General features: G+C 56.1%; 1 protein-coding gene across 1 annotated transcript in view; it reads right to left on the reverse strand.

The window, feature by feature from the left end:
• The window catches only part of LOC122381466 (glutamate receptor-interacting protein 2-like), a 43,826-nt gene that overhangs the window by 3,855 nt on the left and 24,074 nt on the right, over positions 1 to 15,897 (reverse strand). Inside the window, exons 7-18 of the mRNA XM_043365673.1 lie at positions 9,298 to 9,466; positions 8,728 to 9,009; positions 8,324 to 8,496; positions 7,205 to 7,381; positions 5,091 to 5,268; positions 4,208 to 4,385; positions 3,825 to 3,934; positions 2,556 to 2,701; positions 1,639 to 1,764; positions 927 to 1,088; positions 391 to 603; positions 3 to 200 (exon numbers count right to left, since the gene is read on the reverse strand). Of these exons, the coding sequence (XP_043221608.1) occupies positions 3 to 200; positions 391 to 603; positions 927 to 1,088; positions 1,639 to 1,764; positions 2,556 to 2,701; positions 3,825 to 3,934; positions 4,208 to 4,385; positions 5,091 to 5,268; positions 7,205 to 7,381; positions 8,324 to 8,496; positions 8,728 to 9,009; positions 9,298 to 9,466 (2,112 nt within the window). The remainder of the gene's footprint in view (positions 1 to 2; positions 201 to 390; positions 604 to 926; positions 1,089 to 1,638; positions 1,765 to 2,555; positions 2,702 to 3,824; positions 3,935 to 4,207; positions 4,386 to 5,090; positions 5,269 to 7,204; positions 7,382 to 8,323; positions 8,497 to 8,727; positions 9,010 to 9,297; positions 9,467 to 15,897) is intronic.

The following is a 15,897-nucleotide window of genomic DNA, read 5'->3' on the forward strand; positions in this document are numbered from 1 at the left end:
ACCATCATCGAGTCGCTGGTCCTCGAAGTCCCTGCGGAACGACTCGACCTCCTCCAGGTCGGAGAGCACCTTGTTCCAGTCCTCCTCCGCCTCAGTGTCGTCACCCTGGGCGGACTGGGGCCGGCCGGCGGCCAGACGCTGCGCCTGCGTCTCCCACCGCTCGCCGCCAGCGCCGCCCGAGTCGCGGTCACAGCCCGAGTCTGACCGAGGGACGGACGGATGGGTCAGGAGTTATCCGACATTGGATCGTTAGAACATAGCACACGTTTCAAGTGAGCAAGAAGCCGTTTAATAAGCAGCCAAGGCATACATCTGCCAACTCGTTAGGTTCATTTATCGGCACAAAAACGCTTCCTGTCACATCTTCCTCGTTTCCGTTTGGTCACCTACCTGCCGCCGTTTTGGCTCCGTCGATGCAGTCGGAGCCGGAGCCGGAGCCGGAGCCGGCCGGAGCCAGCCGGAGCCGGGGCAGCTCGGCGGCGGCCGCGGCTGCGCTGTCCCACGACTCGACGGCGCTGTCCACGGAGGCGAGGGCCGAGCCGGGCGGCCGCGGCGGGTCGCGACACCCGCTGGTGCTCAGACTGGCCGAGCTCAGAGAGCCGCCTGGGCCGAGCGGGGGCGGACGGTCAGTGCTGGAAGGGCTGGGAGGGTGGTGAAAGGGCCGAGGTGGTAGTGAGAGGAACACTGCTCAGGTAGCAGGGCTGTGAGTTGGAAGCGAGAGAGAAAGCTAAGAGGGCTGAGATAAGAAAGCTTGAACCTGAAACCATTTTGACATGTCAAACTCCTAGGCCGTAGCCACATTGTGTGGCCATCGCTGCATTCGCCTACCCCTCCACCCGTCCTGACAAACTAAGCTGGCAGTTACTCCAGCTGTACCAGTCACCGCACCGACTCTCCCGACCCCTCCCTTCCCAAGTTCCACTCACGTCTATTGACGGCTCCTCTGGCCACCTTGAGGCGCACCACGTCGGTCGAGTTCTGCAGCAGCTGGATGGCCTCGGAGAGGGGCCGGCCGCGCAGAGAGCTGCCGTTTATGGCCAGCACCCGGTCACCGACGTGCAGCGCGCCCGTCCGCTCAGCCAGACCGCCTGCCGGCGGGGAGAACGGTCAGAGTCGGTCATACTGCGGGCGGGAGCGGTCAGTTCCGGTCATACTAGCCGTTTTCACGACGGGCTATCCGGCGAATGCACCTAATTTGACCAAATCTGCACCTAATTTCTTTTACAGCAAATATCTTCATTTAATGAATTTATTTCAGTGTTTTAATCGATGATGCTCTCTGATAATATGACAAAGCAGGCATATAAGCAATTAGTGCAACTAGCTGATAGCTGCTAAGAGACACACTGAACCTGATTTGACCAAATCTGCACCTAATCTGTACCAGATGTGCACCAAATGTGTACCAGATGGCCGTCGTGAAAACGGCTATTATGAGGACGACTCAGTCGCAGCAGGGGCTACGTCTGGCACAACGAACGAACTTAAAGCGAAAACCGACCCAAACTAGAAACACGAATGATATGTATAGTAGCTAGAATACTCTAGAATAATATAAGGCATGTCTTCCCAGACTACAGCCACCCATACACTATATCACTGTCTGACCACTCTGCCCGCCCCGACCGGCTGTCTCACCGTCTGTGAGTCCGGAGATGAAGACGGGGTCGAACGGCTCCTCCGTTCCGGAGATGGTCAGTCCCAGCGGTCCGCCGTGCCGCTCCAGCTCCACGGTAAACACCACGCGAGACGGGTCGGACGTGTCTGTACACACGGACACTATGAGAGTCAGGCGGGCACGCTGCACAAGCGCTACACCACACAGCTCATACGAATTATATACGGGCACGACGATGGTGCAACACATCTAAAAAATTTGATGGAGGAGGCATATTCACTACTCGCGATATATCTAAGGACTAAGCGTTTAACGAGTCATCCACATCACCAAAGCTATAGATCAACTAATCATCGTCATCCCAGTTCATTCAGCTCTGATGACTATCCCATAGATGACCAGAAAAAGGCCTGACATCCCGAGTCTCCCCTGATTTACGATCCGCCCACTCCCATTCCTGGCAGCCACTAACAGACGCCGTCACAATGTTTATCATAACGCGGCGGCGGCCGGCGTCACAAATCCAAACAAACCACGCTCATCTGTTACCACCGCCAAAGACGAGTGGCGCCGAATGAAAACATACCGCGGCGATATGAGTACCTACCACCAGCTGAGACAGAGGGAGGGGGGAGCAAGGGACATCTACTCGGAACACCACACAGCTGGGCGCTACAAGTAGTGACATGAACCTCGACGGAGGGGGTGGGCCTGGGGTACCTTGTCTGTGACGAGCTGGACTAAACTAGGACGAAGCCTCCGGCATGCATGGCCTGCACATCCCACACATGTACATACGTCATACTCGTATATCTATTTGCCTAGCATCTTGGGTCTATGGTGTTTATTTCAAACTACGTTGACCAGTTATGACTTTAAAATTGCAATACTTCTTCAGCCCAGAGTCCAGTTGGCGGCCGCTCGGACGGACCCGTACCTGCCCAGAGGTTGTCCTTTTGCACGCGCAGCGTGACTATGTCCCCGGACGTGTGGAGTCTCTCGGAGGCCTGCTGGACCGTCAGACGGTCCACGGGGACGCCGTCAATACTCAGCAGTCGGTCACCCGGCTCGATGGTGCCGTTCCTGGGGTCAGAGGTCAGAGACGGGTGAGTTGTCAGTCTTCCTGGGGTCAGACGTCAGGTTAGCTCGGATATGGGGTCCTGTCAGCCATGCCAGTCTCCCTGGATCAGAGAGGCCTGTAACTTGGTTAGAGCTCTGTTTTTACTGAGGCTGAGACCGATCAGGTGTAACCCGGATTCACGGCACTGTCCCGGCGTCAGAAGGAAGTCGGGTCAAATCACCGTGTCGGTGCCGCAACTGAGTAAGGTCAGTTCAAGCCCGGGGTAATCAATGCATTGAATGTTATTTCTCCCAGTTCAGTCAGCGCAAAACACGTAAGACAGTCATATGTGGCGGCCGTTTACATTCACCACGACGTGACTAATGCAAAACAAATATCACCCAGCCGCTGCGTGTCCTGCCAAAAGTAATTCCGTCACCTGTCCCGGCCATGTTTTCAATCAATCCATCCACAGCGCGAGACACATCTGTCCCATCCCACACTGTCACACCGCTCCAGTGACACGGATCGAGGGCACGGCCGGAGCGAGTACCGATCGCACTGTTTGGGTAATACGGATTAGATAGACAGCTCTATTCCCGCTGAAGCACGCTGTAAATGACAGGCCGCAGCGTCTGCAGCTGTCATTCAAAGGGATCACCAGTGTGCTCGTAGGCGATTAGACAGTAGAGACTAGTTCGCGATCTCTAACGAAGTTAGAAGAACTTTGTTTAATCCCCTCAACTCAAAGTAGGCTCAACTGGAGCGTTTCGGCTACCAGCTGCATTGATTCACCCGGTCTGAGCGGGCCCCCACGGGCTGATAACATGGGCCGAAACTTCTGCTGAATGGCAAAAATAGCCATGACGACCTTAATCTCCCGCGGCTTTTCTGACGAACAATTATCCAAATCTTTTCAGTAACAATACAATACAGTTTCACGAGCTGGCGGCAGGACGCTTTCCTGCAAGCCTTTAAACATCCAATTTTAGCACAACCAGCCGATAAAAACATCACTCTGAAGCTAAAACTTCATCACCTTATCAATCCATCGGCCCGGTCGTGAATACCTACGGGACTGCTGAATGGTTCACTTAGCAGTTCACTTAGCATAGTCTGGGGTAGTCCATGGGGACCTCGACTGACCTGTGCGCCACCGATCCCGGCTCCACGTCTGCCACGATCAGAGGTTCGCCCAGCTGCCGTGATTTGGGAGCGGCCACCGTCAGCCCCAGAGACGGCGCCCGCTTCACCAGCTGCCAAGGAAAGACGACGAGGTTAATCGACTGATGACCGGAGATACGTAGCTATTAAAATTCCAGTAACAGGCCGGGGTCGAGTCACATGGTGTTTCCCGACAGTCTCAGGACGAACATCACAGTGACTCCGGAGGTTGCCTTTACTTCACCACGTCTCAATATGGCCAATAGCGTCCTGTCACACCTGCACACAGCACAACTCGTCCCAAAGCACTGACATAGCGCCCCCTCCCCCCTACGCTATGGGTGCCGAGCGGTCCCACGCCTCACCTTGACGAGGAATGTGCCGGAGCTGGGCACCACGGCGTCGGCCACGTCAAACTCGACGGTAAGCACGGCACGCGGCCGGGCGTCGGACAGGAGTCGGGAGGCCTGGTCGGCTGAGAGCTCGTCCACCGGCTGGTGGTTCACCTCCAGCAGCCGGTCGCCCACGTGCAGAATACCGCACCTGGGGTAGACGGCAGAGACGGGGGCGGGGAGGTTAGACGGTAGGGCGATAGAATAGACGCCACATGACGGGAGCTAACGCCACGGTAGAGTAAATAAGTGTGCTGTAATGTAAAATGAGATACGTAAGATTGTAGACTAATGTGCCGCTCTGACTCAAGGCAGCGGGCTGGCAGAGACTAGCCACGCCCACTACTCTGTTTCAACAAAGGGCTACCAAATCTCTGGTGGATTATGCAAGGGCTCGTTAAAAGGTGAACGAGTTCAGTTACGAGACTGGCCACTGCCCAAACATCCTGCCTGAAACATGCATCACAATGACATAACCGCTGAGTCAACAAGACCGTGCCAAATCAAATGCCAACAGGCTCTGTTTATTCCGCGTCGGACAGCTAAAACATAATAATAATTAATAAATGTCATCGTATGATAGGTAGCTGTCTAGCGAACGTGAATTCCACCGAGGAGAGGCCATCCTCCTGTATAATAAAGGCAAAATGATGCAGTCACAAAGACGGGTCCCCAATTTTCCAACTAATCACTAGACATCGTCATTCAAATTATACCGATCTCAAACGCACCTAGCCTAGCAGCTATCCCTCTCCTTTCGATCCCTCATCAGCTCCAACTCCTCAGAACCTCCCCCTCCCCTTACTCACCTGTTTGCCGCACTCCCCGCTCTTATTCCGCCCCTCCCCTCACCCACCTGTCTGCCGGACTGCCGGGCTCAATGTGTCCGATCACGGGCGGCGTCTGGCCGTCACTGTCAGAGCGAGTCGTCAGCGCCAGTCCGAACCCGTGACTGTCGGACAGCAGGGTCAGCGTGGTGCTCTCCTGATGGCAGAGTGTCGTCCCGCCGCCGGTAGTCGAGTACTGGCCGCCGCCTGACGGGAGAAGACGATACAAGATCAGGTCAGGGGACAGACCAGTGCGCCTCAGCTCACGGGCACGGTGATGTAAGGCCAAATTAGCCACAGCATCGAACGGAAAACACAAATCAGAAAGGTATTTAAATCGACGAGAGGTGCTGGTTCCGATAAAGCCAGCTACAGGTGTTATTCCGGGTGTTACTATCGAATGTTACAGTGGTCGTGGCTGCTCCAATGAAGGCAGCCGTTTGAGTCGGACGATGACCCTGGTCGGCCGGCCCTGTGTCAACCCAGACGGGCCGCTCCAACCCTTCAGCCCCACCCATTCCGCCAGTCCGCGCATGGCTGAAAAACATCTGAAGACCCATTACGCTGAGAAATGACCGCCGCCACACGCCAAAACACGTGCCTTCTGCACGACTCCGCTCTCACAAAAACGTCCGCTCTGTCTCCCTCGCTCCGAGCAGGAATACCTCCGATCCTGCGGCACTTTTACGCAAAAACCAGGCGAGTCGGTCGGCCGGGCGGCCACAGTGGCAGAGTGGCCCAGGAACCGGCGCCAATCCCAGCTAATTGGTCCCGTCCTACGCCCAGTGACACGACCGCCGGGCGTCAGGTGCCGAGAGCTCATGACGCATGAAGAAAAGCTTTCTACTGGTGCAACGAAGTAAGCATAACTTACCGCCAGGTCGAGTCTTTTAGTTAATTTCACTCCACTAAATCAGGTTATGTAAGACAGGAAAAGGGCTGGCGGAAGGTTTAATGTACCAAAAATATGTAGTACGGTTCTAAAAAACTTTCTGAGTCAATATATCCGAATCAAAACCAGAACTTTGTCACAAGGCTTATAGAAATGGCCTAACCGAGCCACTGCCTACTGCAACTGGTTTCACGACCAGCTCAGACCCAGCACCGCGGAATTCCTCACACCGCCTCGCGGGTGCTAACGACTGAGACCGACGGCCACAATGTGCCGTTGCGACAGCATGACGTCATTGGTGGTTCAGTCCGCGCGCCAGATGACCTCAGCTGGAGGTTACGTCGTCCTCCTCCCCTGCCCTACTCTCCTCTCCGGCCCGTGCCGCCCATTAGGGAGACGGGACGGGCAGCGCGCCCCTCCCAGAGGTATTTCCAACTCGGTCACACCCCCGTTGAGGTAGCGTCACGATGGTCGTCACGGCTGGTGACTGTCCCAGCCGTCACGGGGACGTGCTGTGAGGTATTCTGGATCGGCTTTCACCGTCTGTACGCTTACATATCATGAGCAACGACTGAGAGATGACATATGTCGCATTTGGCTCACCAAGGCGCCCGTTCGCGAGTATTTACTTGATCCTGTCTCTAGCCTCGTTCCATCACTCTTCTCACCTACGATCCATGGGCGCCATTTTCGGCCAAACTACTACAGACGGACGGAACTCACCCCTGCTTTCGTTTGCTCACCAAATACCGCCCATTCCCGAACAGTAGCCTGTTCGTCCGGGCCTCCCGCCCAGCCAACACTGCCGTCTGTAGCGTGGCGTGAGCCGGCTCGCCGCAGTTCATTAGTAACCGGAAGCCGGCGGTCTCCGACCGGGAAATCTCCGGCTTCGACGGGAGTGTCTTCCGAGGCGGACAGTCATGAGCGGGGCCGTGGAAGAGGAGAGGAGAGGAGAGGATGAGAGAGAAGGGGAGGGGAGGGGGAGATGATGGACGGCAGACCGTAGGTGTGTGACGAGTGACGGCGCCGGCCCGTCTGGCGGGCTCAGCGGAGGGCGGGCCCAATCAGGTGTAGGGAGGGCGGAAACTACCTCTCAAGAGCACGGCGTCATCTGACTGACCCTGTCTCCTTTCGGCTGTCGTCCCCGCCCATTCAACCCACTGACTGACCCTTCTCTTTCTCACATGCATTCTTGCTGACCGTACCCTACTGCCTCTTGTCTTCCGTCTCATGCTCTGTCCCCTGACTGACCCGTCTCCTGCCGACTGCCGGCCGCGCTGCTGCCGTCGCCGTGCCCGCGGTGTTTGCGGGCGGTCCGTCCGGGCTGGCGGCGCCGGTACACCGAGCCCAGTGTGTTGTAGCTGCCCGAGCCGCAGCTGCTGGTCGACAGAGCGCTGCTGGCCGTCTGCAGCGACGGCGGCAGGGTGGCTGCGGAGACAGGACGGACGGCTGTCATACGGGCGGACCGACATGCACGGTGAGCATTGCCATCAGTCAGTCGTGCATCATCAGTCGCAGTGACACTACGGACCTGGAATGACATGTACGGTTAGCAATGTCATCAGTCCCAGTGACACTGCAAGGAGTGACATGTACGGTTAGCTTTGTCATTGGTCGCCATGACACTTGACACATGTACCGTCAGCAATGTCAGATGTCCCAGTCACACTATTGCAAGGAGTGACGTGTATCGTCAGCAATACTATTACTCACAGTGACACTACAAGACACAGGGGATCCGGCACTTCAGCACAGGGTATGAGACATGGGACTGTGATCAATGATCCCGCCAGTCGGCAGGGTTGCATGGGAGGTGCTCAATCAGGAGGCATTCCCAAACATACGAACAGACGCAACCCTCGACTACACTTATGTCTTGATGTTAATTAACCGCACCAATGTTTTTCAATCGGCCCTACCCGACCGCTTTACCTTCCAAGGCCCTCGTAACGCTTCTTTGATGGTTTCCAGTATCCAAATCCGGCCGTTTACCGAGCATGAACGATAACACGCCGACGGCCAAACCAATCAACCGGCAATCCGGCCGTTCAAAAACAGATCGCCGGCTTCCGGTGCGCGGCCGAGCCCTCCTCTTAACCTCTCAATAACACATGTTCCGGATTGATCGCTCCAGTCACAGCGGCGGGCGCCTCAGCTTACTTATTTAACAACATTATCGAAACAGCGAGCGCATACTGACCAAGTTTTGAACCGACAGACTAATCGAGCAAGCGAAAGAACGAACGAACGTACGAAGGAACGAACGAACGAGCGAACGAACGAACGAACGAATCAAAGTGACAAGACAATCATACAGATACACAGACAAAAACGAATACACAGACAGAATGCTCACGGCGAAGGACCCACCTTTACATCGTTTGGCGTCGCTGAGCCGTCGGGCGGTGACCGGTATGATCTGCAGACGCAGCTCGGGACCGGCGCACGATTGGAGCAGCCGGGACGCCTCGGCGGCCGACATGTGCTCCAGACCGACGTCGTCGATGGCCAGTACCTGGTCACCGACGTGCAGCACGCCCACCCTGGGAGAAAGATGATAGGCGAGATGTTATCACTCGTAGCGTGGGACAGACAACACGCCGACCAGCAGAGCACGTCCCTATTTACTGTATGTCAATAGTGCTAGAGCCTGGCAGTGATCAGAGTCGGAATGAAAACAGTTATGATGAAGCATTCGTGTGTGAACTGTAAGTACGAGAGTCATACGTACGAGTGTGACCGTCAGGACCCAGTAAGCCAAGCGCCCAACCCACCTCTCTGCCACGCTGGCCTGCCGGATGCTCTCGATGACGATGGCCGCTCCTGCCGAGCTGAGCGCCAGCCCCAGGAGGCCGCCGGGCGGCCACTCTAGGGTCACCTGCAGCGGCCCGGTGCGCGCGCGCATGGCGTCCATCACCGACACGTCGTACTCGATGGTGAGCACGGCCTGCCGCTGAACGGCCGTCAGTGCCCGGTGTGCCTCGGCCAGCGTGGCGTGGGTGAGCCGCACACCGTCCACGGCCAGGAGACGGTCGCCGGCCTTCACGGTGCCCTCTCTGTGGACAGAGACGGACGGGGAGGGGAGGTCAGACGGTCGCTAGGCTTTACGATATACTCTCTACTCTGCGAGTAAGGACCAACAGGGAGGGTCAGATGGTCGGTGTGGCGGGCAAAGTGAGATCGTTCCATGAGTTCATGGGTTCACGTTCATTTCTAAAGGGAGTGCGTCCGTATATTTGAGTGATCACATGACTGGCCTCTGGGTGGGTAAGTACATACACCGGGTATCCATGGGACCGCCCGGCGTAGCTGGGTCATGGGTGACCCTCTGGGCTCTGACTGACCTGTCGGTGGGCCCGCCGGGCCGGACGTGGGTGATGGTCAGCGGCCGCGATCGGGCCGGCTCCTCCTGGCAGGCGCCGCCGCGCACCGTGAACCCGAAGCTGCCCTGCTCCTTCTCTAGCATCACCTGGATGACGCGCGGGCAGGCGCACACCGACTCACTGCTGACCACTGGAACACAGAAATACAGTACTCAAAACGCGGACAGGCACACACCGACTCACTGCTGACCACTGAAACAGAAAGAAATACGTTGGTAACCACCGGAACATATTGCTCGCTACTAGAACACATTGCTTAACAACGAAACATAGGGAGGGATACGATGCTCAACACATAATTCTCAAGATCACATGTCATCCGAACCCTCGATGTGTAATTGAGACGCTCAGAGAAGAAGAGCATCAGGCAGTAGGCACGGACAATTCTTCCACGCATCAACCATCAAATCATGTCTGCAATGCTTCGATCCCAACTGAGCTCGTCTCGTCGCAATGAGTTTGTCATATCAGTCCCCAACGACCAACCGAACTGGATCCTCGCAGTGGGATCCTCTCAAGGAATCAACCCTCGCATCCTCTCATGAGTGGCGTGACCGAGTGAATCAGAGCCCCTCCCTCCCCTCCCTCCCCCATCCCAGCCCGGTTCGTAACACAACACCGCAGCGCCCGCCGCCGCAAGCAGTTCCGGGGTGCCGAGACGAGCTGAGCGGGCGGGGGGGGGGGGTGCGCATTGACTTCTAATGCCCATATCATCTCGTAGTCAATGCCCTAAGGACAGCCAATGTGCCTAGCGACAACCCTAGCCCAATATGCCACTGCACTGTGTTGAGTGTTCGCGGAAGCAAGTCGTTTGACATGCACTGCGCTAAGTGTTTCCGCATAAAACCAGAAATAGCGACCCTCTTTTACGTTTACTCTCAGCGGATCACGAGACCGAGCACAGTGCTGACGATAATTATGTCGCAAACTTTTCTGAAGATCTCGAGCTATCTGCCAAACTTTTTATATCCTTCACTAATCTTAGTATCACAGGCAGCCCACGTTGGATAGGGGGCACCCAACCCTTGCCGAAGCTGAGGCACACGTGCCGGGATGCCATGGTTCACGCATGGCAATTAATATGAATTATTTAGCGACGTGAGAGGCGGGCACAGATGTTTTCATGAGGCGCAACGAGACGATGATGAGCGAAGGTGCAAACGCGGCGACAGTGCGGTGAGGATCAAAGGCCTGAGTGCAGCGTGAGATGATTAACGGGTGGGGCACGGCTGGCTAACGTAGCCGAGTCATACTTGAGTCATGGTACACGGGTTGTGCTCTAGTCGAACCGAACAAAACTCGAGTAAATCTGAGTCGCAACTCCTCCAGACCACATTAGAAAGACTGATCCCAAGCCATGGCTCGCCGCGTCTCTCGTCTCGCCCTCCGTGACCGTGCCGGTGCCGCTCGCACCGCACAGACACATTCTGTCATCAGCACACACAGATGAAAAGTCAAACGGCGGCCCGGCTCCGCCCGAACAGCTCACCTCTTCCCCTGGAGAAGGACGGTGCAGCGAAAATCGACTAGAAGACAACAAAAACCTGATTTAACCGTCTCCGGCGTGATATTTGGATAAGTGGACGTATGCCTTGTGGTACCGGGCGCCGACTGACTTAATACGTGGCTTCGGATGAGTGACCGAAGCACGTGCCTGTAGCTTCCAGCCAAGCCCCACTCGCCCTCTTCACCAACCTCCCCCCCCCCCCGTGGCGGTGCCGCGTGCCAACTGTACCAACCGATCGGGCGATTTACAGCCGCGGGCGGTGTTGACTCTGCGCCGCAGCTCACACGCGGCAGCCCGCCGGTCGTCGCTCTGCCACAGTTTGTCGCTCAGTCACAGGTGTGAAACTCCAATGGCCGGTATCCGGGGCGTTCCACAGCCCATCACACCACCCTGACACACATCCATAGCGAAAACAGGGCCGTTAAACGCACCGGCCGCCAACTGAGCCGAGAACTGGCACAGAATGGCTCAACCGAGTCGGACAGACAGAGAGCAGCCAGGAAGGGAGGCCCGATGAACTCAGCAGAGCTTTGAAAGACGCGCCAGCTGTTGCCGAGATAACACAGCGGACTGGGGCGATAAATTGCGTTATCGACCGCACTATCGACCTCCGAGAACCGGGGTAGAGTGCACGTGTAGTGGTCGATCGGACCATCCGTCTTCGGCGAACTCACGGCGAGCACAGCAGAAGGCAGGACAGACGGAGAACACCTCGCGTAGGCACGAAGATAGGGTTGGAAACGCTGTTCAAAGGCACCTACTAAATGGGATCACACTGTCAAATTTAGACCACCGAGCTAGAGAGGACAGAGGAGGGAATGGACGATAGAGAATGCTGGAAACATCAATACATTTAACTGCAGATCTTTCAATCTTCCATCGACTTTCCGCAAAGCAAGAGCAGTCACCCAATGCCACCAACCGGACAGAAATTTGATCTGTCCGCTCTCCCGCGTCCAGGAATGTCCGGCCCCCTTCCCCGTATTACCCGGTGTCCTGTGTCACACCGCTCGGTATCAGATGGAGCCGGCACGTGGCACGGGGCGGCCGCTCTATGATCTGTCACAGCGACCGGCAGACACCGTTCGTCAACCGGCCGCCGCCAGGGGGTTATTTGTCGGCTGCTTCACGCGTCCCAGAAAGCCAGCTATGTCGGCTGGTAGTGCGCACTGCGCGCACGCCGCACAGGTGCGCAGGATGTATCGGAGCGTGCCGAGAGGAGGTGGAGGACCGTCAGACAGGTGTGTCTGTGCGCGTGCTGAGCTGCTGAGAGGCACAGACAGGTGAGCGGCGTGCGAACAGGGCCCGCTCGGAGACCGGCCGGCCCGGCGACAACGAGCCATTCACGGCGGACGCACAGAGGGCCACTCGGAGCGCCCTATGACCTGTTTACGGCACACGGGACGGGCGGAGACCAGACGGAAGGGGCGGGAGAGGCGGAAGTCAGCACTTCAAAACACGGGCGAAGGGGAGGCGGTGGGCGGAGGGAGGGCGGAGGGAAGAGGTAGAATACACTTTCTTTTACATTTGATTTTCTTCCCGAAAACAAAAAGCAATGCAGCATTGTTCAATTACATCCAATAATGACTGCATGGCTAAGGCTAAGGCACATAAATAGATGAGCCGGATCCGGCACATCAGTACTGTACGGTGTGGGAAATGGGAATATCAAAATTCAAAACACGTTTTAGGGCTGCTCTTGTTCACCTGGGTACCAAGCAAAGTCAAAGATGACGAAAAAAGCCCATTCAGAATTGGCAGAGTGATGTGACCCGTGGTCAGCGTCCACTATTTCCCGGTGACAGCAGACCCGAAACAGGATAATTCATTTGGAACATCCAATAACGTCAGCAGATAAACATAATTAATGCCACCGCCCAATCTCTGGTGACGAAACATGTTTTGCACCCGCCGCATCAATGAATCTTCAGTGTCACAACCCTAATTTCCCGGTCAATGAATTCAGACAGATTGGCAGCCGTCACCAATGCATCGGAGACAGCACTCGATGCAGGTTCCTCGGCCCTCGCCCCTCGGGGAAGGTTTGGATGAGACGAATAACTCGACGTGTTGCATGCATTGCAATTCACACATGGGATTGGCAACGAACAAGAAAATATGCAGAGCACCACGGTAAGAGTCGACCTAGTTTTATTTGTGCCACTGAAAAATATTTTCCCCAGAACTCCTCGGCAAATAAAAGAAAGAGAAAAGAAATTCAGAGAAAAAAACTATCGTTTGCAGGTCCAAAGTTAACGAGGTTTACGCTTGTTTAGGCAGAATTGTTCCAGATGAAAGAAAACGTTCAGTTGACCTGACCGTGGCGCTAGCGACCTACCTATAAATATGCATCGCACGTGCCACTGCCAGTCACACAAAACCTGACGAAAACAGAGCGGCTAACGCACGGCTAATGAAGTCGAGGGCACAGTAGTGCTGTGAAATTAGACTTTGTCGGGTGCCAGGAGCCCTCTCGGTTTACAGCACAGACGGCCGGCCGGGCGGCCCATGCGGACGGCGGAGTAGCGGGGCCGGCCAGGCGCCGTGCCTGACCGGTAGGCTGTGCCGCAGCACACTGACGCGCTGCGGAACAGTATCCACGGCTGCGCGCGGGACTGCCCGATCAGGAGACAGCTGCGTTGAAGAGCTACATAGATAAATGCTTTCAGTGTCACTAAGAAGCCGTTCTAATAATTATCGGCGGGTACTCAGTTGACCCTACTCAGGTAGACATTGCACACCAACGCATCGAACCTCCCCACTCTCAAACAAAGCCACGTGCGTTGGCCCACCCCGAGTCACCACTGGGTCCCATCACGGGCCGCGGCTGAGGTCGCCAACAGAAACAGAGACCGGAGCGATACGCGGCTCGGTGGGCGAGGGTGTGCCGGGGAGGGGAGGGATGCCGAAGACGAGGGGCGACTGACGGGTAATGAGAGACGAGTGACGCGCCGTCTGGCCTCGGCCGTCAGTAGGCTGACACGGAGGAACTGGATATATCCCATTTGGCAGCACTGTCCGCCACAGAACAGGGCTAGAAATTTCACACAGCTTTAACAAAACAAGGAATACTTTTAAACACACCAAATAGCGGTATCAAATTACCGTCAGAATCATCAAAACCGAACTGAGCCCAAATGACCGACCGTGCCATCCGTTCAAATCTGAGCCGGACCTGCCAGCTATCACTGCTGCGGTTCGCAGACGCGTGTGAGAGTGACAGTGTAGACAGGGGCACTCGACGGCCGCCGCGGGCCGTCCCTGGCCATCCCGGCTCAGTCCGGAGCTGTCAGCACCCGGCCATTGTCGGGGCGGGGCGGGACGACAGCCACCCCTCCCCGTCCCCGTGACAGGACCGTGCGCGACGGGTCATTCAATGCAACCGCGGGAGGAGGGGGGGGGGGGGGGAGACCGATTGGGATGGTCGGAGAAGTGTGATTATCGTCAGTGCATGTTGCGACTCTGTGAGCATTTATGCATTGCCCAGAGCGAAAATAATGATGCATTGCATTCTCACAACACACTTTTGAAGTTATGGGGGACAACTAATCATGCATATTGCATAGACCGTAAGCCTTCGTATTTATGTGAATTTCAGCCACTATATTCTGGATTGGATAGGAGTCGGCTACACAGGTTCGGAATTCCTCGATCTATTCAAATCACCACCTTTTCAGAGCTGGGGCGACTGAATGAGGCTTCAATCACGACTGAAAAGCTCGCCACTCGCTTCTCAAATGGAGGCCATAGTGAATGCATCCAACCCGACCAATGCCGGTGGCAAGCGCGGCAGCCACTCCCTCCCACACGATCCGGAGGTTCCGTGAGGGTGTGGGGTGTGGAGAGAAATGGGACCGCACCGGTCCGACCCAGCCCGTCCCGGTGACAACAAAAACAGCTCGGAATGACGGGTGGCCGCCGTCCATGGTAGCCCGCCGGTCACGCGACTGCAGCATTATAGCGCGGCGGTGTCGGCAGACAGCCGGCGCCGACTGGGGCGGAACACGGCTGGCCGAGAGAAATCGCGATTAGATGTGAAAAATGGGTATCATAAAATACAGACGATCTGTAATAGACCAGTCATCAAACGAGATGCAGGTGATGGCTTTGAATTGGAAATGATTTCATCGAATCACCACAAGGCATGATGACTCACCGCATCGATTCCCAAGAAAACTAAATCATTCGAACAGCATTCAATACTTCATAGAACCAGTTAGACTCAGCCGCATTCCAACAGCCCATCGAGCCGCGTCACCGCTCGCACCTGCCACTGTGCGGATCTCGGGCGCGTCACCGTTCCCTAATCACCACCCCGAGATCAGCGGCCGAGTCGTGTCCCAACCGCCACGTGGAGCTCTCGGCGGCTGGCATTCTGCCGGTCCTCTGTCTGGCCGCCGCATCTTCCGGCAGTGCAGCGACCTGCGCTCAGCACACGGCCCAGAGGAGCCCGGAAGAGCACGGAGTAGCGCGACGAATCGACGGCACCCTGGCGCCACGCCTCCGCGCCGCCAGCTCCAGCCGAGCCATCGGAAGCCGGGCTGTCGAGCCTCCTCACTACAGTTAATCCCACGTCATGCCGGAGACCGGAGCGGCCGCAGGCGCCCACAAACACTCGCCCTGTCCAAACAACAAACAGCGCGGCGATCTACGGCCGGTCGGGCAGATCTGTGTCATGTTGATCGCGAGTGGAACACGTTCGAGACACGCACCTGGTGCTGAGTTTGTTGGGAGACGCGGCGGACCTTGATCGGGTTAATACGGCGGAATATATCACCGAGGGTGAAAACAGCGGATTAGGGGAATGTATAGCCTGTAACTGGGTTACTTAGGTCCGATTTGTTACCCTCACCTCACAACAAAACGTCACACAAAGAGAGATGTTTTGCTTGTCACTCTTTGTGTCTATCAATTTAAATAGTAATTTTCATCACGACTTTTCCGTCGTAATGAATCTAGCTCATTGAACATCATTTGACATAGAATGACTATCAACATGAAAACAGTCGTCTTAAACAAGCCCTTGACGGTAGCCTCATTCAGCGCATGAAGCC

The sequence above is a fragment of the Amphibalanus amphitrite genome, unplaced genomic scaffold (assembly GCF_019059575.1).
Source record: "Amphibalanus amphitrite isolate SeventyFive unplaced genomic scaffold, NRLGWU_Aamphi_draft 000011F_arrow, whole genome shotgun sequence".
Classification (NCBI taxonomy): Eukaryota; Metazoa; Arthropoda; class Thecostraca; order Balanomorpha; family Balanidae; genus Amphibalanus; species Amphibalanus amphitrite.